We start from the raw sequence: 26,139 nt of genomic DNA on the forward strand, positions 1-26,139 counted from the left end.
ATCTCGACCACAGACGAGGTATAAGGATCCTTATACCTCGTCTGTGGAGATACTGTTAAAGACTGTCACCACTGTGTCATTCAGCGGCGCCAAAAGCGGGTCCACGTGGGCTCTGCGATAAGTGGAACTAATAGTGATCTGAAATACCAACATCGCTAAAAGTTCCACTACCGACGAGATACTCGCGCGCTCTACCGAAATAGAGCGTTTGCTCGTGAAGTACGTAAGACCACAGACGAGACGTAGGAGTAGACCTGACGCTCAGTGTATTTCAGTATCCGTCGGTTTTGGGGTGTTAGCGCCCCGCAGACTCCGTGGCACAGAAGCCCCATCATCATTCAGTGTTTACACCCAACGTTACCGATAAAACACAATTTCTGAACATCCTTTCTTTACTTATCGAAAAAATTACTTATTCTATATGCATCGTTAACGGTCAATTTAGCAATGTTTCTTTTTACACCTTCCTAACGTATTCGTTTTTATAGTTTTCTTGTTACATTTTAATTATCACGCGATTCTAGTCAGATCTATTATGGACATACGAACGCAGGAGAGTCTAATGAACAGTACTGTTTATATTAAAACCATTTTTCTATTGCAATTTATTATAAAAATTGATTTTCTTCGATTTGAAATGTTTCTTGACGCCTTCCCACAAGATTTTAATTTTTGGGGTGTAAATCGAAGCTAGAGGAGCACGTTTCATAATAGATTAATTGCAATATGAAAGTAAGCACGGAAATGTATTGAAAATATGAAGATATCGATCCACTGCCCCAGGAAAGCAAAACTTCTGATCGAGTGGTTCCATAAAAATGAATAATTTTCCGGAAACGATTAGTACAAAGGAACGCGATTCTAATTAAAAATTTTTCGACTTATGAGTTCGACGAGCCGCCCCAGGAGTTCTAGGGTTAAGCGATGTGGCACGTGTATTTTTGACTTGTGGCAGTTTAACGCTATTTCAGTAACCAAGCGTCAACTCCTACGACTCGCACCTCGGTTCCTTGCCACCACCCTCTATTGCCCTTTGTTTCCCTCCACGATAAATATTTTTCTTTCGATGTACGAAAGCACTCGTCAGGAAGTGCGCTAGTCAGGCGACTACCACACTCTAACCATCTTCCCTCAATTTCTTATCAACCCACTACATGTTGTTTCTAATATAACATATTCACTGGATTTAATCGCTGGGAATCGAGTGCGATTTAACACGAATCATTTCGACATCATACAATTCATGGAAAGTGAATCGTGCCACGAAGTTTATTGTAGAACATAATCGCGAAAAGAAATCCTTCTCCACAGGAAAACAGATATTGTCAGCCGCAGTTTTGCGCCGAGTATTAACCCAGTTGGCAATTCGCGTGCAAAGAGTTATCTTACACTCGCACTGCCTTTCATTTAGTTCCGTGCATGACGATCGTGTTCCGTGGAAAACGTCGAGTTTCGTACAAAGCTGCTGCTGATGCTCGTTCTTACTTTTTCTTTGTCAGCGAGCTCGACGGTAATTAAGAAGAAAGAGCCACGTCCATTACACGGCCAGGCAGCTAATGCTATCATTTTGAAGACGCGTGTTTCACACCAGTTTCAGCTCATTTTAATCCTGGAACTGCTTTTATCAAGTTCTATCTGCAATCATCTTTCCTTTACTCAGAATTTGCGGAACGTTCTTAAAATCGTTATCGCCCAACTAAATTAACCCCTTGCTCCGCGATCTTCTCCACAGCTGCGAACATCTTTGTCCTTAATAATCTCCTAGAAAGAAATTGGTCGTATTCATTTTATATTCGACATTTAATTCTTAAATTTTAATGATACATGTATGGAATTTTATTTCTAGAGGTAAATAACATTCGGTAAATTCTAGAGTTAATGTCAATAGTGCGAAAGAAAAGTAGTAATTATTCTTTTGAATTCTGTTCTGTGCTGTCTCGGCGAATTAGAATATTTCTCGTTCTTAGCTTCCACATGACCAGAACTAATTAATCAATTTTGACATCACTCTATCTATGTACAAGCAGACTGCTGGGATCGAGGAGCCGCGGTTCCAGATAGAGTGTGGCGTAATTGCATTGCCATACCCATCGTATCATGGGGTTTGGTATGAATAGGTAAGCCTTACTTTAGTCTTGTCGATGAGGAGTCACAGGGATGACGGTAACCGAATCAAGGGGATCAGTGCCAAAGTTTTAGCGAGCAAAACGATCAACGAAAACTGTACTGGGGATTTCAAGCGCGCACGACCAAAATCGGCGCTCGAAATTCAAACCGGAAATGGAACTGAACTTGAAATTTCACGGGAACTTCAGCCTTCTCATTAGCTTTAGTACTGTTTCATTTTTAATCCGTCAAAATTGAAATAAAGATTCTATTTGAAGTAGTTTCTACAATTTTTAACAACCATTGTCTTTGTAATAATATCGTACAAGAAGAAAATTTTATTTGTCGTATGTCCATATTTATTTTAAAGCTTAGATTTTGATAAGAAGGGAATAGAATTTTCTTTTCTTTGATGAAAAATCAATAATACTCGTGTCCAGTAAATTCTGTTTGAACTCTTCGTCGCGGGGTTAACGCGGCTCGATTTGTTAAGATGTTAGGCCAACTTAGAACCATAAAAATCTGCCACGTTTCGATTGGACGACACGTGTCGTCCGTGCGCTTATCCGTGGCAGTAAAATTAGCGCGTCTAGAGCAGCGTTAAGCCAAAAGGATCCATTAACCACGCAAACAAAGGAGAAGTTTCAGCAGCCAACTGAACAAAGAGACCAGCGCCCGAGGAAGACTTCCGACCTGCTCCTTTATAGACCCATCGTATGACTCCTAAAACCTTTAGCGTTTCGAAGATGGCGAGAGTGATCCGCCAACTCTCGAATTAAAAGAGACAATCTCGATTTTAACTTTCCCGGAAAGTGATCTATGCACTCTAGCCGAGTTATTTTTCACTGTTTCGGGTTTAGGGAAGCGATGTTGCGAAACTCGGACGGTACTCGGAACTATTATGTCACTCCACCAGTCGTGTCATTTTTCGGAGCTAATTTTATGTCCGAAACAGTGATACTTATATTTCTGTTTATATTGGTCGTGCTTTTGTTCAAACGTTGTTGGTCGAATGAAGAATAGAATAATACAGAGAACAAGGAACATTAATGCAAGGAAGAACTTGGATGTTACATTGTTTCGGTTAAAACATGAGCCGAAGATATAGGCTTCCTGAAAGATCATTTTAAAAACGTAGAATACCGTTTATTTGAGAGCACCGTATTTGGGGCAGCCTGTGGAACGTTGTGGGACGCCCTAATCAATGGTAATGGCCGATTCGATGCACTAGAAACGACAGTTTTATTACCAAGTGACAGAAGTAAATATTTTTTTTTAAACGAGGGGATAAAGCAATCGCTATATTTGGCGCAGCCAGTAGACAAGGAACGCGATAAGGAACGACACGAACCGTGGGACGCCCTAATCATCGGTAATGAACGATTCTCCCTTGAGCTAGCATGGGCCGCGTTTCGCCGATTCCATTGCAGCTTCGAAACGACGCTGCACGGTGGAACGACGCCGTCGAAAACCTACACTGTTGGACTCCGGCCAGCACGAGGTTTGCCGAGGTTCGACGAGGCGTGCCGAGGATCCGGGACGCCCGACGTCGCGTCGCGACGCCGTTGCCCCGATGCCTCAGTCTGCTGCGCTACGTCCGACGTGCGTCACCGTGCTCTGTGCTCTTTGTTCGGAGTGAGAACCGTATCGAGGCACGTGACGGAACAGCTCAGAAGAAGGCGAACGAAAGCGGCAAGATCCCCGGCCACCGGAAGCGGCAAGATCCCCGGCCACCGGAAGTAATAGTAAGTGTAAAAATCATTCTCTCTCGCCGAAAACTCGCCCGTCCACCGGTTCCACGATTTCGCTCGAGACGAACGAACGGATGCTGAATTGTATGTACACACGCTTGCGAAGCTTCACGTTCTTGGTACGTTTTCCATTCGACCGATTTTTAGTCATTTTCTGGCTAGAACTATCAATTTTGAAGCTGTATGGATATCTCGTTAGGGGGTTGATTTTTTAGCTAAAGCCTCCAGTTTCCAAGTCGTATCGATACTTCTTTAGGGGATGGTAGGCTTTCTTCGATCATTTACATAAAGCTTCCCCTTTTGGGGCTGCACGATCGTTTCGTTAGGGGTTAGTATCGTTTTCTTTCCGATCAGTGTGATTGTTAGTCGATTTTCTGAGAAGAGTTTTCGGTCTTGAAGCTGTACGAATGTTTAATTACGGAGTTCTTAGATTTTATTTAAGTAGGAATGTTATTTAAGTTTGAAACGTCCGTCCTGGTGTGGTTGAAGTGGGATATAGTTTTTGGAAAATGTTTTACATTACAAAAGTAATTTAATAGTGATTGAACTGGCAGTGTATTCTGATTGTGGAGAATGAAATGCATGTTTTAATTCTGCCGAGATATATCAGTTGAGTATATTGTAATTATTTGTGTTCGAATTTTTGATGTACGACAGTGTTTCGAGTACGCGGAACGAATTTATTTTTCCACGTCGCAGCTCCGATTTTCCCGCGTTGATTTCGAGCGAAAAGTTCGGTTACCCTTCTAGATTTCAACCCCTGGAAGTCGTATTATTTTTTCGCTGATATTTAATATTTGTTTTACGAACACGGTAAAACAACATTACAATCGTGCTCGTCTTTAGAGATTCACACTCGGGTGCAGCGTGTGATAAAGTTGAGAGATATTTGATATGTTGTCGGGGAATGAGTTACGTGAGTTTGCCTCGTGGTGGAGGATCAGGTTGGATGGGATTGCGGAGAAAACTATTCTGCTCATTGACCACGGATGTTGAATGAACGTTTACTTAGTTCTCGTTTCTTAAATAATGAGAAGAATTAAATACGCTGGTTCTCCTTCAACTCTTTGACTGCGAAAGCGTGTATCTGCGTTCAGGAAATGTTAATGAGCGCACTGCATTTAATAGCACGGTAGATTTAAATAACGGGGGTCGAAATAGCAAGGAATACTTAGGAATACTCGGTAATACAATTTTTATTTTTGCTGTACCTGTTGCCGATTCAATTGTGGTTACATTATCTAAATGCAACTAATAGATCGTTACAAATTTAATTGAGGTACGAGAAAGTGCGTTCGCAAAATATTTTCGATTGGAAAATTAGTTTAAAAAAATAATTAGTTTACCGAGCACAAAAATGACTAGCGTTTTGGTCCTTAGAAGAATAATAGTATTCAATTTATATAGATTTTGTGCAATTTTTGTCGCCAATATATACTTGAGTGTAGATGTTTATTGAATCATTTTTCTTCGAAGCATTTTTATAATTTTAAAAATTTGGAACCGGTTGTTTGACCGACGCCGATTGGTTGAGTGCTATATTAGAGATTGTAATGGTCATATGAGCATGAATTCTGAATTTGCAAAATTTCTGATCGCTATTAGCGGCCGAAGCTCGTAAACACCGAGGGCCGCGCATAGGTTGATCTCTTCCACTTAACGTTGCACCTCAAGCGTAATAAAATGCATCATTCACTTTCAAAGAAAACAGATCAATAGACTGGTATTGTCCTTATAGAGGCTTTGCGGGACGCCCATGGGGTTCCATTAGCGTCTATCAGTTTGACGGGTGAGGAATGACGGTTCCAACAGCGTTTTACGATGCAGTAACGGAAGACATTTCATATTGTCTACACTTTCCGCGAAGGAATTGCATTTCATTGTGATTATATCAAGATTATCTTCTATGTCCGTAATATCTTCACACAGTGGCTGCATTAATATTTTTATCGCGAACTTTCTGAAATTACAGAATGACCTACAACAATTTGCCAAAATGATTCGCTTTAAATTTTTATTATACCTGAAGTCGTGTAAGTATTTTCTACTTTCATAAGAAATCGCAAAAATTTATCTATTTATTGCTATATTGTAAGGCCTATCAAATCACAAATGCTGTTTTGCCATTCTGAACTAATTGTGTATAACGAGTACATTCGTCACAAAAGATCGAGAATTATGCTATTATGCTCGGATCACAATTTTTGCGAAAACCAAGACCCACCGTTACTGCATTGACAAAATGTTTGGAAATCTCAGCGAGACGAAGGGCTTCGAAAAAATGTAAAAATATGTTACATTATTTACTCGGGAGTTTTGATGTTAATTATCGGCAAGGTTGGTCGCAAGTTATTCTTATACGGACAAATTAATTAACGCTGCACGTGCGTGCTGGAAAAAGAAATATACGACAGAGAAGCAACTTTGAAGCCTCAGAAAAAAAAGAAGAAAACAGTAGCGAGCAGGTCTTTTTGACCGGGAAAACGAATTGTTCGCAACTTCCCTCGGGCGTTCTTCATACCGGAAAAATAATATCTAGAATATTTACTGCTGCAGATACTAATTTAAAAAAAAAAATGATTCTCGTCAATATATTGCAAACGACCCCCATAAAAGGGCCTAGCCGATTAAGATGGTCAAAACTGCCCTTAGAGGTTTTTCAATGATTAATGAACCATTCGAAAGCTGACCCAGAAAAACCCCTCTGAGCAAAATTTCAACCCCCTATCTTGCCCGTGAGGGTAGTTACAGGGTAAATTAGATTTCGCGCTTTTCCGCGCATTTCCCACACTCTGATGCTTCCTAAAATTCTGAAAAAAATGTGGCATATTTTGGATCCTAAGACAGATTTTTGAGAATTTTTTCAGATTCTTTTCTTGCAAACTGTGGTCGTAAAAAATGAAAAACCTCAAAAAAATCGGAAAAATGTACATTTCTCAAAAATATGAAAACATGCTATTTTGCTGTTTAGTGCCCCGATAAAGTACCATAACAAGCAGTGTCCTCAATTTTTTTTAGATTTTTTCTTGTGGGCACTTTTTGTCCAGACAAGAAAAACCGAATTTTTTCGCCGTTTCTGCTATTAGGAGAACGAACCGAAGAAAATTCGGTTTTTCTTGTCTGGACAAAAAGTGCCCACAAGAAAAAATCTAAAAAAAATTGAGGACACTGCCTGTTATGGTACTTTATCGGGGCACTAAACAGCAAAATAGCATGTTTTCATATTTTTGAAAAATGTACATTTTTCCGATTTTTTTGAGGTTTTTCATTTTTTACGACCACAGTTTGCAAGAAAAAAATCTGAAAAAATTCTCAAAAATCTGTCCTAGGATCCAAAATATGCCACATTTTTTTCAGAATTTTAGGAAGCATCAGAGTGTGGGGAATGCGCGGAAAAGCGCGAAATCTAATTTACCCTGTAACTACCCTCACAGGCAAGATAGGGGGTTGAAATTTTGCTCAGAGGGGTTTTTCTGGGTCAGCTTTCGAATGGTTCATTAATCATTGAAAAACCTCTAAGGGCAGTTTTGACCATCTTAATCGGCTAGGCCCTTTATTTTCTAGACAATTCATGTGTTCGCCCAAAACACACCTATTTCTAAAGAATCTGAAAATCAAAGTTCCGCGGGACAATTTCTTAAGAAATCTTCCTAAACAAATGAACTTGAGCAGATTTTATTGCTTAATTGGATTTACCTTCTCCCAAATATTTTCAACGTTCGATGTTTTTCCTATTGTATTCAATTGTTCGACGGATCCGCTTGTCCCAGGAGTCACAATATGTAGAATTGGTTGGCCATGGTCAGACGCGTCAGATTCCTATTTAACAGCTTACGAGAAAAACTTGTTATTCTTTTTTTTTTCACCAATCGTCCCAAGTCACCGCGAATTTGAAGAATTCTTCGTCCGATTTCTTTTCTGGAAACAAGATCGTAAAATTCAACAAAAAATCCTCATAAAATTGCAAACGATTTAGCATCCGTTATTTCACAATACACGACCTAGTACGACGCTCGGCAGCTTGCTGGTAAAAAGTTCGGAAAAATTCGGCTAGAATCGGATCGGTAAGCTGGAGGGGGCCCTTAATTTTCGCAGTGGTTACCGAGCCGTCGGGCGAGTCGGCCGAGATTTAAACGGTTCACCGGATCCGTCCCGTTCCGTTACAATTAACGTCTGCGATACCACGTGTTGCTTCAGAATTCAAGTTCCGTCAGCGGGAGGCACTCGAGCCTCGTACCACAAGAAGGACAGAGAAGGCCACAGCCATTGTTTTCCCACACTCGATCGATAAGTGTCGGCGTGTCTGTGTGTATACGAGTCGCGTGAAAACTTTGAACGGAAGACTGGATCCGAAAAAGGTAGCAAAAAGCGTCCCTACGGTGTACGTATGCCCACGCGTGAGAGTGTGGTTGCGTGAACCGTCTGTTCCGTGGATAATCAAAGCGACCGGAAGCTTAGTGGTTCTCCAATCGGAAGATTACTCTTCCGGGAGCACGTAAATCCGCCGGGGGCAATTTCCGAGCACGACCCGAGAATCTTGATTGTTCGAAAGGGCAAAAGTGCGGGACAGGGGAAGGTCTACGGTGTGCGTGTGTGCCTCGCGGGGAACGAGCACCCTACTTTTGGCTGTCGTGTGTCGCCTAAGTACAACGAAAACGTTGGAGCGCGAGCTCAAACGCTCGGGAACCGATAAAAAATTCAACGGGCAATAGGAGACGGTTTCAGAGAGGAAATTGACTTTGAAATATCAATAGCGAAACGGTGAGCTATCGCGAGATAGATAGAGAGAGAGAGAGAGAGAGAGATTCTCGTTGAGGAGCTCTTCCGAGTCGGAAATTGCCGAGAGACAGTATTACAGGGATTGCGTAGAGAAACTCGGGGGCAAGATGGCCGAAAGCTTGCTACGGAGGAAGACCAGGTCAGCCTCGATCTGTGCTCCCGAATTCTCCAGCATGGAACAAATGTTGGTGGTGTTGCCTTCCACGGGCGCCAGGGTACGAGACAGGATCGACAGGGTGAAGGACAGTAGGAGCGGTACATCCGACAGCAGCTCACCCACCAGAAGACGCAGATCTGCCACCAGGTCCCAGAGTGCTCGTATTTCCGACGCAAATAGGAGCAGTCGACGCCGAGCAACTTCCCAAGGTAATGCGACGATAACTTAACAGCTTTTAATCTTTACGGAAGAATGATCACCTCGACGAGTCCCTCCTGGAGACTCTACGAGGCCCTACAAGGGCTGCAGGTCCTACGAGGGCTGCAGATCCTATTAGGATTGATGTTCCTCTCACACCTTCGACGATAACTGAATCGTTCACGGGTCAGATCGGTTGACACGTTGATTATACAGTGTTTTCTCGATATATGTCAACAACAAGGGTCTTGACGACATGTATCGTCTACACTCTGCACCACGAGAGAACCGTACCGTTTCGCGCAGCTTGACTGGCCGCGGAAGGTGCTGCGAACCTCACAACTCCCACTCCACTTCATATACGCGGTGTACCGTAATTAAACGGATTAGCATGGAAATATAGGGTATAGGAAATCGTGACCATACTGTGTGAACACCCGGTATGGCGTGGCGTCACTGCGCGCATGTGCTGTGCATTGGGAAGGGAGCGTACGGAGTGGGAATACCACCAATCAGGGCGAAGATGCGCAGCGACGAACGAAAATCGTTTTTCACGCGGTACGGTTCTCTCGTGGTGCAGAGTGTAGGAGATACTATTCTTTGATCCACGCTTATCGTCGTAATTATGTTTACACTCACGGAGAATACCCTGCGGTAGTGGGGATATTTCTGCGACTTTTATCGACCAGGTTTTTGCGACATATATCGAGGAAACACTGTACGTGGGTGGCATGTGCTTTGTGTATATTGTTGTCGAGATTTCTTTTTAAATGTCAAAACACTTGATTAATGCTTAACTGTTTACATTTAATAATTAGTAGACTGCGGAATTTATGCATTTACGATAAAAATGGGTGGGTGTAATTTCAAACGGTAATATAATTTCTTACAGTTTAATTATACCGCCGATGAGAGAAATATTTTGCATAAAGATCCGCAGTCTCGTAATTAGGTTTAACGGTATTGATTGATGTTCAGGATTCAAGCTGTGGAATTCGGTGCCTATTGTCGAACTGGCGACCGCTATTTCATACGGTTTTTGTCGCGTATGTCAACACTCGCTCTCTTAACGTTCTGAACGCTCATCAATCGCAAGGTATCGCTCTAGCACGTTTGCTCGTCTGTCCGCTCTCGTCTCGATAAGTAGAGATTCTCATTTCTCGCGCTCTGAGACTCTCGCGATTTCGCATCATTCGGGAGCAGTATTCTCGCGATCTCCCGCGCCGCGTTACGTGCACTCTGTTTCGCGACAAGATTTCCGGCGTCCGCGTAGAAGATCTCCGTCTCGCGGCGGCACGCTTTTCGTGCCGCTCAAGATTTCCTCTTCGCAATCCGACGGCAGACGTTTGCACGCGCAAGATCTCCGTACGTTCGCCGGCTCGCGATTCTCGTGCGCGCGTTCTCTCTCGCGCTCTCGAGTGCCTCGCACCTCGTGCGTCGTGACAAAGTAAAATAAAGTGCATTTTCCCGAAGGACAAGGGTTCAATTCTCCCGTCTCTCCTTGCCTCCTCGCGCGCTCATTTCTGAGTGGTCCCGGCCCCCCGGCGACTCCGACCTTCGGTCGACGCCAAACAATTGACAAAAATTGAAAGAACTTTGCCTTTTACTTTCCGGAGTTAATCGATTTGGCAAATGAGCGACTCAACTCTTGGCATTAGAACACTCAGCCGAGTAATAGCTGAACTGATTTTATGCTTCCGTAACTTGTTACTCTGCTGGAACCGAGAACACAGTAAAAGAGTTCGAGATTTTCAGATTGTTTATTGCAACAGATGTTAAAATTGGGAAAATGAATCTGTCTCTCGATTGTTACTTTGTCAATTAGCGGGAAAAGCTGTACTTGTGTCGAAAATTTTATTCTGTTCGTGGAAATATAAAATAAACGTAGGAAAATGTGAATTACGAATTCATACAGATTCATAGGACACATACTGTTTCAAGTTACGGATTTTTAATGCACAAAATCGGTAGTCTAGTAATATGGAACACCCAATTTCGAAAACTCATTAAAACTATAGCAATTTTTCTTTTCCCTCGTTACTTTTTTTTTATCGAGGTTTTACGATGTTCTATATTGCCAACATTTACTCCGCATCCGGTCGTAAAGTTTACATACGTTTATCAAATTTCAAATATTGAAGACAATGTTTTACCCTGGGTCTCCTAGAGGAGTCGTCAGTGAGGCTATCACGCAGACCTTGCTTTAGATGGTAGATATTCAAAAAATGGTTGGGGAGGTATATATACAGGGTGACTCGATAAAAACTGACATCTGAAAATAACTCGTGATTCGTTGGTTGTATCAGAAATCATTTCAAACAAATTAGAACGTGTGGTCACTGTACGATGCATTTCGAGAGACTTGGATGCATGCAATTAAATTATGTCGGACATCATATTTCCTGAGATATCATAGTTATACGACCAACAGGTTACAAGCTGTTTTCGATGTCAGTTCTTATTAACACACCCTGTAGACATATCGGTGACGTATCGAGTAGTTGCGGGAAAGGTGTCGTCGTGTAATTAGCCCTCTTAATGTGACGGAAGGTGCCGCCACAGCACAATTTATGCACGTCGATGAATGCGATAGGAAACTAGAATACATTCTGAAGGAATGACAGAGTTAGATCTATCTATGCAAAAGGAAATTAAAAACACACATAAAATTGACTGCTTATAAAATCCAGAAAAGGCATATTCACACTCCCTAAATTCATTTTGTATGTCCCTAAATTCTTTTTATTTTATATCTTCCTCTAAACAAAAATTGTCACTTATTCAATATCTGTCTACAGTAAATTCACAAAAAAATGTTCAAAGTCTTGGTTCCCTTGTTCTTAATATTTCAAAAATTAATCTTTTAAAGTTCTAACTTTAAAATTGCAACAAGTAGAAATAATTTCACAGAAATCGATACTATACAGAATTAATATAGAAGTCCAGCAAAGGTTAACATTAATTGGGTCAATCTGTGAACTGAATATCGTGCCACCGACTTAAACAAAAAATCAGTCGTGGGAGTTTTCGAACGCAGTGTGTCGCAGCAAGAGATGCCGTATTATTCACAACGAACCACACGAGATAACTGCTTCGCACATTGCAGTATTTGAACTTTCAACTTTGAGCCGGCGCTTCTGCTTTCCGCCGTACCGTTTCCGAAAAAAAGAAAAAAAAAAAACGTATGATTTCGTGTTGGAATGGTCGCGTTTATGCAGCTGTTTTCCACTGACAATTTGATAAACTCTCGCAGCCAAAGTGATCAAGGATTAAACCGAGTCTGATTACTTTCTGATCGACAGGGACGCTTGTTACGGCTGCTAGCATGCAAATTGAACGGTCGCGTTCTTGTTGAAAAATCGACTCGAGTGTTAAATATCATCGGTCGCCTTTATTTGTCCGAGCTGATCCTGTTTGCTCGCGCGAAACGCGCACGATCGGCACTGTTGATGTACGCTTAATTGTAATTAGCGGCTCGTCGGACGCCGATTAACTTCGATATCGGTAATCAGCCTCGCGTTTCGAAACTGGTTAGACGACGGCGCGTTACGCGGGATAATTAAAAGGATTCGACGAAATCAATAAGAGTACGAACAGGATAAACATTTTAAATAGGATAAATATTTTTACGCGTCGCGGAAGTCTCGTTTGAGTTGTTTAACACTTTGACTGACAAACTAGAAGCCTCAAAAATTCCATAAAATCAAACTTAAGTTATTCAATGAAATAAAAATTGAAAAAATTAAATGTATGATGTTCAGTAGTCATCCATCTTTCTTGCATTTTACAGATCCTAATAAAATTTGGTGCAATGAATATATTAACGTAAAAATTCGTTTTAAGACCTCGACAAATAATTCCGTCACCCACATATGGGTGACATGGCAGTCACCGTGTTAATGCAAAGTGCAAATGGCAATGCGTCCGTGTTAGGGTGCTTTCTGTCCGAGTAGTCATAGCTTTTTAAATTATTATTATTGTTGTCTAGTAGCTTTTCCGACTTCAACGCTTTCGCATTTTGGCTCGTTTGTTGGCGGGTCGAGGAGCGTTCCCGAATATATTTATGTCGAAGAATGAACGGATTTACGCTGCCCCCTCCCTGGAGAATTTGCGAGGTCTTTGATCGCATTAGCATATTCACGTGATCAATCCCCATCGTGCGTGGCGGATATACCTACCGCGTATCGACGCCACGTGAATATGTGAAAGAGCATGGTGCTCCACACGCTGTTCAGTGCTTCTGACCCCCTGTCTAACCAGCCGTTTTTAAATTCGCTCGACGAAGGGCGAAGTGTACAGGCTGCTCAACAAGCTGGGCGGGTCTGGGTCAGAATGACCCACCGTAAAAACTTTATTGCACGCACGCTTTTCGAGAGATTTAAAAGCTTCCAAGCACCGTGTAGGTGTTGCGCAGTTATAGACCGGCGTAAACGTATGGTTGCGCAACGCCTATTTGCTGCAGATTCTGCGATAACTTTGACATCTTGCAAACTGTTGGCTAAACTCTACGATCGCAACACGCAGAAATTCAATAGATCATCATTTTTAACACCTTGTGTGATTTTTTCACGGCTGATTAACCCCCTGCCTAAACAGTGAATGGCCCTAAGCCTCTTCCAAGATATAAATAAATCTTATTTTCTAATAATTTATGTTCTCACCTCGGCATACAGTGTATTCAATTTTAATTCAGAGAATAGCAGAATTTTCTGAAGTATGCAATACCGTAAAACGGTTACGGTTTTTATCATTTTTCAATGAACAAAAAAGCTTGTTGAACGTTTACATTTATTTCAGTGCCGAAACATTCATCGCAAATGAACAAAATTTCATTTCGATTGCAAAGAGGGCAAGGATTTAGTTGAACAGTTTGAAAGATTGTGTTAAAATTGTGAGATGAAGGAGTTCTAGGATGGTTATTAATTATCGACTGAATTGAATGATTAATGTTTGTCCATTTATTTGGTTGATCTTCGATTTCAGCCGTGCAACATCACCAATGCACTGTCAAGTCGGCTCACTGCAGCAGCGAGCCCAGATTGACCGACAATGACGTCAGTCCCCGCCTCAAGAGAAGAGATAGTCGAAGAGGGCAAAGCATGCAACGTACTCATCGCAGGAAGAGCAATGTATATTTAAATGTTCCCGCCACCTGTTTGCATATGCCGTCGATGGAAGACGACGAGGAAGAGGACAGTTACAGGCTTAGAAGCTTCAATCTCACCAGTAAAGGTAGGCTGTAAGAAATTGTTATTATACTGAACCCTGAACCCATAATCGTGATACTTACTTTCTGCTATAAACTGAGACGTTACAAACGCGACACAGGGTATATCTGATAACTGGACTGAATTGCAACTCGGTTGTTATTTAATTCTCAGACTCCTGCGAGTTCTAGGCTATGCCGGGGTCATTTCTGACCCTCTATAGTTTTCTTTTGATATAAGACGACGGCTCGGGACCCACTTTCGTCGTATTCAGGATGCAGAAGAGGAAGAGGGGACAGTGATTTTCTTATTTCGAAATATAAAAGCGTCGTCTTATATCGGAATAAAATTGTACATATTGACACGCTCGAGTTTATCCCCACCGCGACGGGTCAGGAATGACTCGGGCACAGCATACGGAGGGTTAATACCTTCGGTGAATATCTATGAATATCAATGAATATCTCTACTGAATATATTATTCATCTTTTCTTTTGTCGAAAACACTTGCAGAGGAGCTTCGCATAGTTTAATAAGCTGTATATAAAGAAGTTGCACTCGTTTTCTGAATGAAAATCCACAATTATTCGCGTACATTGATCATTCTAAAAATTTAATTCTATTTTTATTTAGTACATTTTCTTAACTTAGTATATTTTCTACAGCATCGGATTTGAATTCCTTTTCACATCTAACTGTGAACGTATGTGTATTTCCCAATTGAATGAAATTCGTTTTCATGTTTAACCTATACGGCGCGTTCATGTTTCATATTTCATTCGTAAGACCACTCCGTAGAATAAAACACGGCAAGAGAGTATAAAATAACAGAACCGTGTGTGACATATATTGTTCCATAGATCGTGCCGTAGCATCAACAATGGTATAAAAAACTGTATCGCTTCTACGTCGATCGAAAATTTTTGTTACGTCACTTTTCTTAGTTTTTCGTATCTCGTCTCCGCGAACCTTTATAATTGAAAAGTTAGAAGAGGCAAAAGTGGTTGAAATGAAATTCCGAGACTGGTGGTTGTAGGGTAAAACTCGAAGGGTTTACCGTTGAGAAAGGGCCGGGCAAGAGAGGAAAGGGGGGGGGGGAGGGGGCGTCTCTCCTCGAAAATGGATGGGAACCAAGTAAAGCTCGACGCGGAGGAATCCCATTCGCCGTAAACGTCCTCGAACACATCGGATGGCTTCGTTGCCGGGGCCGTTTCCGCGTGCAATTTCTCGCGTGGCTGGCGATTGTTTCACACGCGAGTCCGTGGGATCGTTTTCCTCTCGAATTCTTCGGGGATCATCGACGAGCGATTTCTATCAGCTTTATCGTGATTCGTGGTCGGAGCGGATTCCGGTTCGAATTTGTCTTCGGTGCTCTGCCCTGCGCCCGTCGAGAACCCGAGCCAGAAATACACATTTCTCGCGCGGTGCGGCGCGGAGCGCAGCGGATCCGGAGAGGGAAACGGAAAACGAGCAGGAGGGACGCAGAGAGAACGAGAGAGTTTAGAGTGTAGAAGCCGAGTAGAGGTGAGATAAGCGAAAATAGAGTATCTATAGTTGTGACGTCGTACGACTTCCCCGAAGCGGTTTGCTCGCACATGCGAGCTCTCTTTTGAAAGAGAGAGAGAGAGAGAGAGAGAGAGAGAGAGAGAGAGAGAGAGAGAGAGAGAGAGAGAGAGAGAGAGAGAGAGAGAGAGAGAGAGAGAGAGAGAGAGCCAACGAACGCGCGTGAAAGTCGTTTACTCGTTAATTCCCGCTTGGTTCTCGGCTTCCAACGAGATTTCGGGGATCCCTTTATTCGCGGACATGATCTCGAACAGCTGTTTCCCCGAACGAACCCGCGGCAAACGACGAAAACTCGCGAACATGCTCTTTTCTTTCAACGAGACCGAACGAGAAAGCGATAATTTCAAGCTGACGCAACAGATTCTAGCGCAACAGATAGAAACACCGATTTTCTTCAGGTTTCTTGTAGCTTCGTCTCGTGGATACCATAATTTTAAATTCAGAATAAAGAGCTCTGACTGCGTACAGCTTGAGATTTCCGTGCAGCCGTACAGCTTACCGTTCTGTTTGCAGATTTTGTTTTTCCTTGCTGGCTTTCGAGAGAGGTAGCTTCAACCTGTTAGCTCAAAATGTTAGCGGATAAGAGAGTATAATATAATATAATCGAGATTTAATTGTGGAAACTTTCTGTAATCGTAGGCAGTTTAATCTCTACAATTCGGACCCCCGGTATATACGATTGTACAGAAAACACTATCAAAATAATATTTCGAGTCGTAGAGCTAAAGATACAATTTTAAAATATAATTCATTGATTCCTCTTTAAATCGGTATCGTTAACACGTTAAGTGCCAAATATCAAGCCCAGAGATTCTCACAAAATTAGATTAATTTAAATAATGAAACCACAACTAGAAACCTGAAATGTATTATAGGAGATGCTGTCTTAACCCTTCTGAATTCGAAAGACTCCCATAAAATACGGTTTATCTGGATATCTTATAATAAAAATGAATTTCTAAACCTAGTCAAAAATCATTGTCAGTGAGTGACGTGGCAGTTAAAGTGTTAATCTTCTTTATACGTTATTTATTGTAAGTTGAACGATAACCACATTCGAGACGAACAACATTCTCATTCTAGAACACGCTAATTGAGAGCTCCCGCAATTTTCCATGAAATGTCTGACTACAATTTCTCTTACTACTTCAATCATATACAGGGTGTCCCAAAAATGTTGTATCTCCTTGAAAGGGGAGGTTCCTGAGGTCATTTGAACTAACTATTTCCTTTGCGAAAATGTTTTCCACGGCTTTGTTTAGGAGTTGTTAACTAAAAACACGGACCAATCACAGCGCGGCTATGGCAGACCCAGATAGCACGCGACGTCTTAAAGACGTCCGTTTTACGTCCATTTTACGTCTGAAAGTCTTACGCCTGGAAAAGGCGTCTTTAAGGCCTACGAACGGCTTCCGAACGTCCGTGGAACGTCCCTGGAACGTCTTTGTTACAAAACGGTACGTCTTTAAGACGGTCCGTTAAACGTCTTTAAGACGTCCCGAAACAGACGTCTTTAAGACGTCCCCAAACGGACGTCTTTAAGACGTCTTAAAGACGCCTTTTCCAGGCGTAAGACTTTCAGACGTAAAATGGACGTAAAACGGACTTCTTTAAGACGTCGCGTGCTATCTGGGAAGTCCTCCGCTGTAGCCGCGCTCCGATTGGTCCATGTTTTTCGTTAATAACTCCTAAACGAAGCCGCGGAGAACATTTCTGCAAAGGAAAAGGTTACTCCAAATGACCCCGGTAACCTCCCCTTTTAATGAAATACATTTTTGGGACACCATACAAATATATATGCGAAACATTAGCATGATTTTCTTGCAATTCCAAAATATTCCACCGAAATCGCGCGTTCGCATTCTAATTCGCAGAGACCGGCGATTAAACAAGATTTTATCATTCCCGGTAATGGTTGTTCCCCAGTTTCCGGGAACTCGGTCGAGCTCCGATGCAAAATGCAAACTGTAAACTTGGTTATTTACGCTTGAAGATCTAGCTGGTACTCTGCTCGAAACTTGAAGCGCGGCAGTTTTCGAGGCTGATCGAGAATAGGCGACGCGCGACGGTTCAATTATGGAAAAGTGTGGCATTCGCTTGATGTTTTTCCTAGTTTCGTCTTGATCCATGATTTATTTCGCCGTGGCGTGAGAGAGTGTCGTATTATTAATGCGGTTTCGCCTTTGTCGGACGGACCCGCGTTGTAATACGCGGTGTAATCGATAGAGGGCTGCTCTTACGTGTAAAAAGTGGCTTGAAAATGCGGAGTGAAATTTTATCGCGCGGAACTCTCCGCCTCCAGAAACTTGGACGATTTATCTTTGCACGTAAGCTCTCGAGCGACGGATAATGCGTCCGTAGATTGCCTGCTGTTTCTGCTTACGCTCGCGACGAGAACGAAATCTTTAACTTTAGACACATGTACGATTCTGTATTTGTCATATGCAATCCGGCGAGGTTGCGACCTCGGAATACGCGGATCACTGAAAAGATGTTGCAGCATCTTCAGGTTGTACAATGAGGAGAAGCTTAGAATAGCTTACTTGTACCCGTAACAAATATTTTATCTGTCGAGGACGCTAGTATTTATTCAATAACAAAAATACATCGTCATTTTCTAATATTTCTGTCATCTGACAGAAGATTGATATAGTTTCTAATCTTTTCGTTTATTTAAATTATTTCATTTTCAACGTATGAGCTCTATTTAGGTCGTCGTAAACGCTCCAGCAATTTCCGATGATATTAATGCCCGGCAAACGTGCACGCCGTGGTAAACCAGGCATATTTTCATTATTAAAGTAAGTATGGACATGTTTTGCAGTATGCACTGCTGCGTCGACCTCCTGAAATATGAATTCAGTGTCCCGGACATGTGTTCGCCGTATGTTGCAGTTATGCAAGTCTATTAAGAGGCCGAAAATAGAGCGACGTTTGAACATCGATGTTAAAATTGCTGAACAACAATCCAAGAAATAGAAATGAATAAAATACGAAGGAAAATTTCGTACTACTTAAGAAAACTATCTCCAACTGACAAATTAGAGATGGCGCGCGCGCGTTAGCTTTTTGGCCAAGAGCGTACGCCGGTCTTTGATAATCACCTTGCGGAAGCTGACACTAATCGTCTGCCATCGTGATGCAACGGACGAGAGCTAAAGCGGAGCATAAATAAATTGTAATCGCGGGTTTTAACGACCGACACGCGTCCCAAGCGTTTCCTCGTGTAATCCTTGGATTAGGTATTTCTGATAAACCCGTGCAGCATATATTTGCGTCGGTGAAAGGTCAAGCAAACGGGTCGCGGTACTCGGCGAAAATTGGATTTGCTCGGTGATTCCCCATTAAACAATTTCCCGGAAATGACCGTTTAAGGAGCACGTTTGCCTTCCGGTTACGCGACGGTTTAGATTGCAGAACACGATTGGCGAACTCTCGCCACGACAGCCGCGGCTAAGTTTATCGGGGGCGTAGCCTCGTGAAATTAATATCGCTCGTCGGTGTTCCGCCCGGCTTCGCGAAGTCCGACTTCGACGATCTTTCTTGTGTGAAAACGTTCATTATGCAACCATTACACCCACCGGTTCATTACACCGCCGACGGGGTGGCTCCGTATAATGCTCTCCATATGAAATTATAATCAGCACGAAACCGAATACGATTTCGTATATCGTGTATCACGGCCCAGTGAAAGACGGTCCCCTGTTCCCAACCTTGAATACGCGTCTTAACGCAATTAACTAAACAGCTCGTCGCATTGCACGGCAGCGAATTTCGGAGAGTTGGCCGAATGTCAAAGCTTTGGTTTCCATCGGTGATTAATCGTTTTTGCTCCGTGTAACTTCGATATTATTTGTCGAGAGAGGGACCTGTGTTACGAATTTGATATTTCAGAAGTGCAGTCAAAATTTATAGAATACTATTTCAATTTAGACATATCTTTTAATCCATCATGGAACGCGACAAAACGTTAACTCGTTAATGCAATTCGAAACGTATCAACCAATCGACTCCGGGTATTTCTGGCCAGCTTTTTGCTATTAATACCTCGCCGTGTTCTCTCAGCTTTCTGCCAGCAAGAAATAAGATAATTACCGATTCTATTTAGAAGGATGTCTACACGGTTAAGTACGCCGCCTTTTTTGCAAGGGAGAGCACGTTTCCCAGCGGAGGTTTGTTTTTCGCCAATGTAAACAAGAATTTTCACATTGTCCGGCAATAGTTGATCAAGTTGGCACCGCTGCCAGATGCATCGTGTAATACTCGCAGCTTCAGCGCACCGGCCACTAACTTCGGCCAAATCTTCTTACAATCAATGTCAATGAAACTGTCTGCGAAACGTCGCTTGAACCGTCTCGCACCTGAAACTGGGAATTTGATCGCAGCTTCGCGGCTAATATAATTCGATCTGCCCACTGCACTCGATCCAATGAATAGATCTTTGTTAGTGGCGTTCCAAATGCTGTTATAGCAATATTGTCAATCATAGTTACACTCTCAGGCCTTTAACAGGACGCTGCACTTTGAAAAACGTAACGACAAGTGCAAACGGTGCAAGTGGTTGAGAAAATTTGGGACTGTCAAAAACGTTGACATATATATATTTAGTAAAAATAAAAATTAAAGTATATATCTACAGGGTAGTAAAAAAAAACCATTCAATATTTATATACATATATTTACAGTAATTAACGAGATTATAAGAATTTATTCAGGTTTCATTTGGATTTTTATGGCAATTTGTACACGTTGATCGTTTCAGTAATTTCGAAAGGAAAAAATTGGGAGCTCAGGTGTCAAAATTAGTTGAAACGAGTCTATGATTTAAAACAAAAATTAATTGGATTAATCTATAAAAGTACAGATCGTGTGTCGTATAGGAGTATAAATTGCCATGCAATAACAATTTGCATGAATCAAAACAGGGTTGTATTCTTCAAGACGCGAGCATTTTATTATAAAATAAACCGAGGCACTTTGACAAGAGTGTCGACTAATTTCGAGAGTCACTTCACGGTGTGTGCATCGCTGTAAAATAGAGAACAATCGAATTTTCTGCTTGTTGCAACGCTAATACGTCGAGGTAATACTAAATTCGACCACCTGTTGAAATAGCTAATTCGTAGACTTGACTTATTGCCAGTTCCTTGTATTCGTCGTGTGCTCGTCGCATCATCTATCGATTGGTTTCGATCTGTTTGTCATTGAGATTATTTATAAACTGTTTGTGCGACTAAAATGATTCGCTATTAATACGGACGCACAAATCCAAGTCTATGTGAAACGCAACAGTTGTTCGGACGTCTCTCGGTGTCGTCTTATCCATATTCATGCGTTTTAGCGCACAGGCGAGTTTCGCGCGCGCGCGCGCGAAAATCGGCAGACGTTCATTTTCATTATCCTCGTGCTCGAATTAATTGATCCGTGTTTTCCCGATGAGAACTAATTAATTAGTCCCTGCTGTTGTTGTCCTCCACTAAATTTAATGCGTTTATCGTTTTCACGGGCTCGACAGGGTAACGGCGCTATGCATAACAATTTCCGCTACTGCATCGCGAAATAATTATGTTAGAACATGTCTTTCAGCATTTCAATCTTCTGGCTTTAAATACGATTCTCGCGTGTACGTACTTCAATGAATTTTTACCGATTGTTAATCCTTTTAAACGGTTTTTATAAGCATTTTATTATCGCAGAATGAACAATGTCCATACTCTCCTCCTGTATGTGTTCGAAAAATTTGCGTTTCTACAATGTTAGCTGTACAGTCGATTTTTTACGAACTTTTATGGACACACTCACACGGAAACACAACCAAACTAAAATATTTGTTAATTGATTACCTGACTTGCAGATCTTTCGCGTTTCTGACAAAAATGAAATGATCAAAAGCTAATACAGTCAAGAATTTCTCAAAACACCGTTGTATTATTTTAATCTTATTGGTTGCAATAAGTTGTAACACAAAATATTGGTTGCATACTAGTTGTAGTAAGAAAAGAAATAAATGTGTAGCCTCTGTGTCTACCAATTAATCGAAACATTTATTATTTGGCATAATTGTTGGGGTCAAATGTCGTGGTTTCGGATCGGGGGGTTTTCCGTAAGCCGTTAATCAATTTAAGTAATTTAGTAAAATAGCGTGGCATCGCAAGGTTAATCTCTTTTGCATGGCGGACAGCAGCATCCTGGACTCGCGGTAATTAATTACAAACGGCGAAATGGCCGGCGCCATTAACGGTTCCCCCGGGGGAAGGCTGGCGAGTTTTTCGCGTCTCAACGGGACCATACGATTATTAAAACTGTTGCTTCGATCACGAGATGAATATGCGAGAGAAAACCCGCGTAACTTCTTCCAGCATGGCAGCATCGAAGCCGAGTATCGAGCGTTCGCCTTGTGGCACTATCTAAAGCCTAACTAGACTCTGGTCGGATATTCGCGGGGTCAACGAACAGAGGAAAGGCAGTTCAGTGTCGATGTGGGCAAACATAACCACCCCGTCAACAGTTTTCGTTACCATAAAGTAGGTAAATATTATTGATTCCCGTTGTTCTGTCTCCGACACTCGTGCCTTCCCTCTCCCTCCTGCCAGTCAACCATTGTTCCTCGGCCGAACAGAAAATACTTTCAGCTCGTAATTATCTGCTGACAACGGCCGATACCGATAAACTGAAATTCCCTGCGGTATTCGACAAGCCCAAGAAGTTTCATTGATATTAGTAGGCCGCGAATTTTGTGCGCCAATAATATGCGGATTTTTATGCGAAACGAAAATTGTCTATACTCATCACGAGATGCAGGAGCTATATAAACATTTATTTCTTTTCTCAGTGACGTTACATTTCAAAATTCTTCAAATGCCTTTACTATTTTGCATTTACCCATTTTTGTCATAAACGCAACAAAAACCTTTGTACAAGTATATTCCATAAAAATGACCGCAATTTTTATTCTATCCTCCACCCCATAGCCTTCAGATTAACCCTTTGCACCCGAAGCTATTTTAACTCCAAAACGAAACATTTCTTCCGACGGAGAATATTTCCCTTCTATATATTTCTTTTCGTGTTATGTTATGTGTTTAGTAATTTATTGAATACAAACAAATTGAATAATGTAAAAAATATTTTGAATAATGGCACAGCAATTTTTAGTGGCGCTTTACAGTCGCCATTCGAGTGCTAAGGTTTAAATAATGAAAATGAGTATTACAGTACTGTTTCCATGTGATTCTGAACATGATATCCGTCGAATTAGGCAACGAAAATGCATACTCCAGTAAATATTTATAGTCTTTTACGCGGCAGAACAGAACTGGTCGGAATTAGACTGGTGATGTAGTCTTTAGTATTTCATTTCGTCCCTCGCTTATTATAGTCCGTGACCATCCCGGCTCTGCGCGTCTCCACACACAACACCCTTCATAAAACGACCGACCATAAGTCGCTGAACATCGTCGATCGATGGCCAGCGGTATTGGGGGTGTACGCGAGATCCCTTCGGTCGCGTCGTTTACCTTTGCACCGTTCGTTTATTTTATTTAATCCGGTCGTCGATTTCCGCCGGTCGTTCTGCGCGGGAACGCATTGATTACGTCGGCAACCCTGAGGAAACAGAGTTTTCCTTTCTTTGCCGTCCCCCGAGACTATAATAGCTGAAGGGAATTTCATCATTAAATGTCACCCTCGCACGGGGCGCGCAATCTCTCGAGCGTGTATCGATTGCAGTCTCGATTCTCGTGGACAATGCCCGCGGAGATATGTTTCACCGCATTGTTCGACAAACTTTCGATTTTTTTTTCGCGTTGCCGACCATGCCGAAAAGTATTCGATCGGAGCGCGATTGCCGATCGAATTATTCAGATGTTTACTGCGCACGAAAAATATTATTGTGCACGCAACGTGTGCTGGGAACTCGTCTGGAAACATCTCCGTTATTTTAAACAAATATTGCATGCGGAACGCTTGTTTCGATAACGAAAGTTTCTGGACTCGCGTCTAATAACTGGATGTTTATTCAAAATAAAAATTTGTTAGTGCGAGAAACTGCATTAAAGGAAAATTTCTTGTTTTATTATTATTCGATTCTCCTAACATTTTTCTCATAATTATTAAAAATACGGAGTCTTCTGGTATTATGAATCGGATCAGAAACATTTTTATGAGGTTGAACAGAGCTGCAGTAATTGCATCGTGAATTCCGCAGCATCCTGATCGAATTGTACAGTTATTCTATTTAGCAACGTGATTATATCCCAAAGTGTCTATTAACGTTGGTTATTTGTGCCTTGTCATTTGCGCAAGCCATAAAATGGCACGGTAATTGTGTTTTCCGATTTCAGAATATCGCACAACAGATTGATGTCGGAGCTTTTAGTTGACACACGCAATTACGCTCTAACGCGATTAAGGCTGCAACACAATTGCAATTAAACTTCGTGGAAGGTTGATTTCTGTGTATTAACCTTTTCCCGTCAGAATTCTGTAACAAAGATGTGCCTCGTGTCTGGAACGGTTTTTTTCCGATAAAACAAAACGCTGAACGTTGAAACAACGCGTCATGCTTCTTATTTACAAGCGTCACGAGTACGACTCGCGTATACATAAATAAACGTCCCCATTTTTCGGTCCGTGTATCAATTAATTGTATTTGTCTCGAAATTGTTTAGAAAATATAGAGGGAGATCCAACGTAATTGAGGTTTTTTCGGCAAGCCAAAAACCAAATTGTATTCACCAAAACGAGAAACATTGTTATTAACTTCCAATCACGACGTTTGCTCGTCGGTCTTTCTCTGTAAAATTTATAACTTTAGACTGTATTAACGGCTTCGATTCAACCCGACATTAGGCGCGCTGTCAAGTCTGTCCTTGAAAAAAAAAAAAGAAAAAATAGAAGCATCAAGTCGCATGGTAATGAAATTTAAATAAAAGGGACTCGCGTCACGTTTAAAATAGATGTGTTTTTAAAAATAAACGACGGACCCTGCGGCGTTCGTTAAAGGAATATCCATGTTGACCAACAACGAATGGCCGGCACCTTGCCGTACGGAAAATTATTAATTACAAGCTTGGCTAGCCGAGTGAAATAAAATGAAAATTTCTTTCAGGGTTCACCGAGCATTTTCTTGAACGTCATCGCTCGCCCGCGTCACGTTCGTATGTGGTGGGTCCACGTCCGTGTGCGAGTTCATTTAACCGTCGGGGAAAAGCGGCAACCTCTGTTCTCGACATATATACATGTATATAGCGTTTAAAAAGCGACGTTTTCTTTCATTTTCTCCGAAAGTGATTCCCCATAGAGCCGTTCTTGAATGAACAATAATTCGCAGTCTGTTGCGCGCCGATCGCGCAACGCAACGCGGCCAGTCGTATTCTTTATGGAGCCTAGTATTCGTTTATCGATTCAATTAATTCGCATCACTTGTGCTTCGTTATAAAGCCCAGACACGCGAGACAGCTGCCCGTAAATCCTGTTCGAAATTCACCGCTCCGAAAAACGGTCTCCTCGAAAACGACAGACATTTTTATCCAGCGACGGTTCTCGTTCCGTGGTGAGCCCACAAGGAATATAATTTATTAAATATTTTTTAAAGCAGTGGTGACAAATCAAAAATTAACTGTTTAACTTCTTTCTTTCTGCTATTCAATTTATTTCTATATTTATTTATTTTATAATCTATATTCAATTTATCTCTATATGTCTTTTCATCCTACGAGCTAAGGTTTGGCCAATATACCTGAATTTTAACAAAGCCGGTACTTCTTCTTCTAAAAATGGTAGAAAATCGTTTGAAATCTTGCCAACTTCTTCCTTGATAGTTCCTTCTTTTATAGTGGTTTCTTTTATACCTCTGGCTCCCGCGATACCTGCATTCAAGCATGTTAAGTATGTCCCGGAATTTTTCTGAACTGTTGTCGACTCTAATGCCAGAATTAAATGTCTGTCATTTCGGACCGAGTGGACATTTTTATTTAGAAAAATCACGGTATTTTCTTGAATCATTCGCGAAGGTATCGACGAAGTTGCATTATGTTCAATGGTTCCCCTCTAACGGTGAAAAGTGTCGAACCTGGAGAATTCAACAGCGTCCGAGCGCTGGCTTTGTAGCGGAGGATGTAGCACGCGATCGCGACTCGTAGTCACCGCGATCATGCGAGCGTAGTATAATGGGAATCCTCGCGATCGGGATGATCCCTCGGGTGCGAAGAAACGCGCGTTCTTCGCCGTTCTCGATCCCCCGCGTTGCCAACGGGCGATGGCTATGGTGCGTCGTCGCGTACGTTCCTCGAACAATCATGCGAGATTAGGCGTGTTAGCCGCCCGATCTCGGTGAACAATGGCGCCCAGCAGCTGGCAGTGATACGGATTTCAATGG

The 26,139-nt window shown here is 41.9% G+C and overlaps 1 protein-coding gene across 5 annotated transcripts in view; it reads left to right on the forward strand.

Annotated features, from left to right (window-relative positions):
- Positions 1-26,139, forward strand: part of Rgk3 (Rad, Gem/Kir family member 3) — a 189,052-nt gene that overhangs the window by 117,184 nt on the left and 45,729 nt on the right. Inside the window, exons 1-3 of one of the 5 annotated variants that reach the window (XM_076802690.1) lie at positions 3,738-3,851; positions 8,055-9,002; positions 13,975-14,223. In XM_076802690.1, coding sequence (XP_076658805.1) covers positions 8,744-9,002; positions 13,975-14,223 — 508 coding nt within the window. In that variant the 5' untranslated portion in view covers positions 3,738-3,851; positions 8,055-8,743. Of the gene's footprint in view, positions 1-3,737; positions 3,852-8,054; positions 9,003-13,974; positions 14,224-26,139 lie in introns of those variants that run through there. The other 4 variants (XM_076802694.1, XM_076802691.1, XM_076802692.1 and 1 more) reach the window with 4 other exon arrangements.

Source organism: Halictus rubicundus, chromosome 17 (genome assembly GCF_050948215.1).
Source record: "Halictus rubicundus isolate RS-2024b chromosome 17, iyHalRubi1_principal, whole genome shotgun sequence".
Lineage (NCBI taxonomy): Eukaryota > Metazoa > Arthropoda > Insecta > Hymenoptera > Halictidae > Halictus > Halictus rubicundus.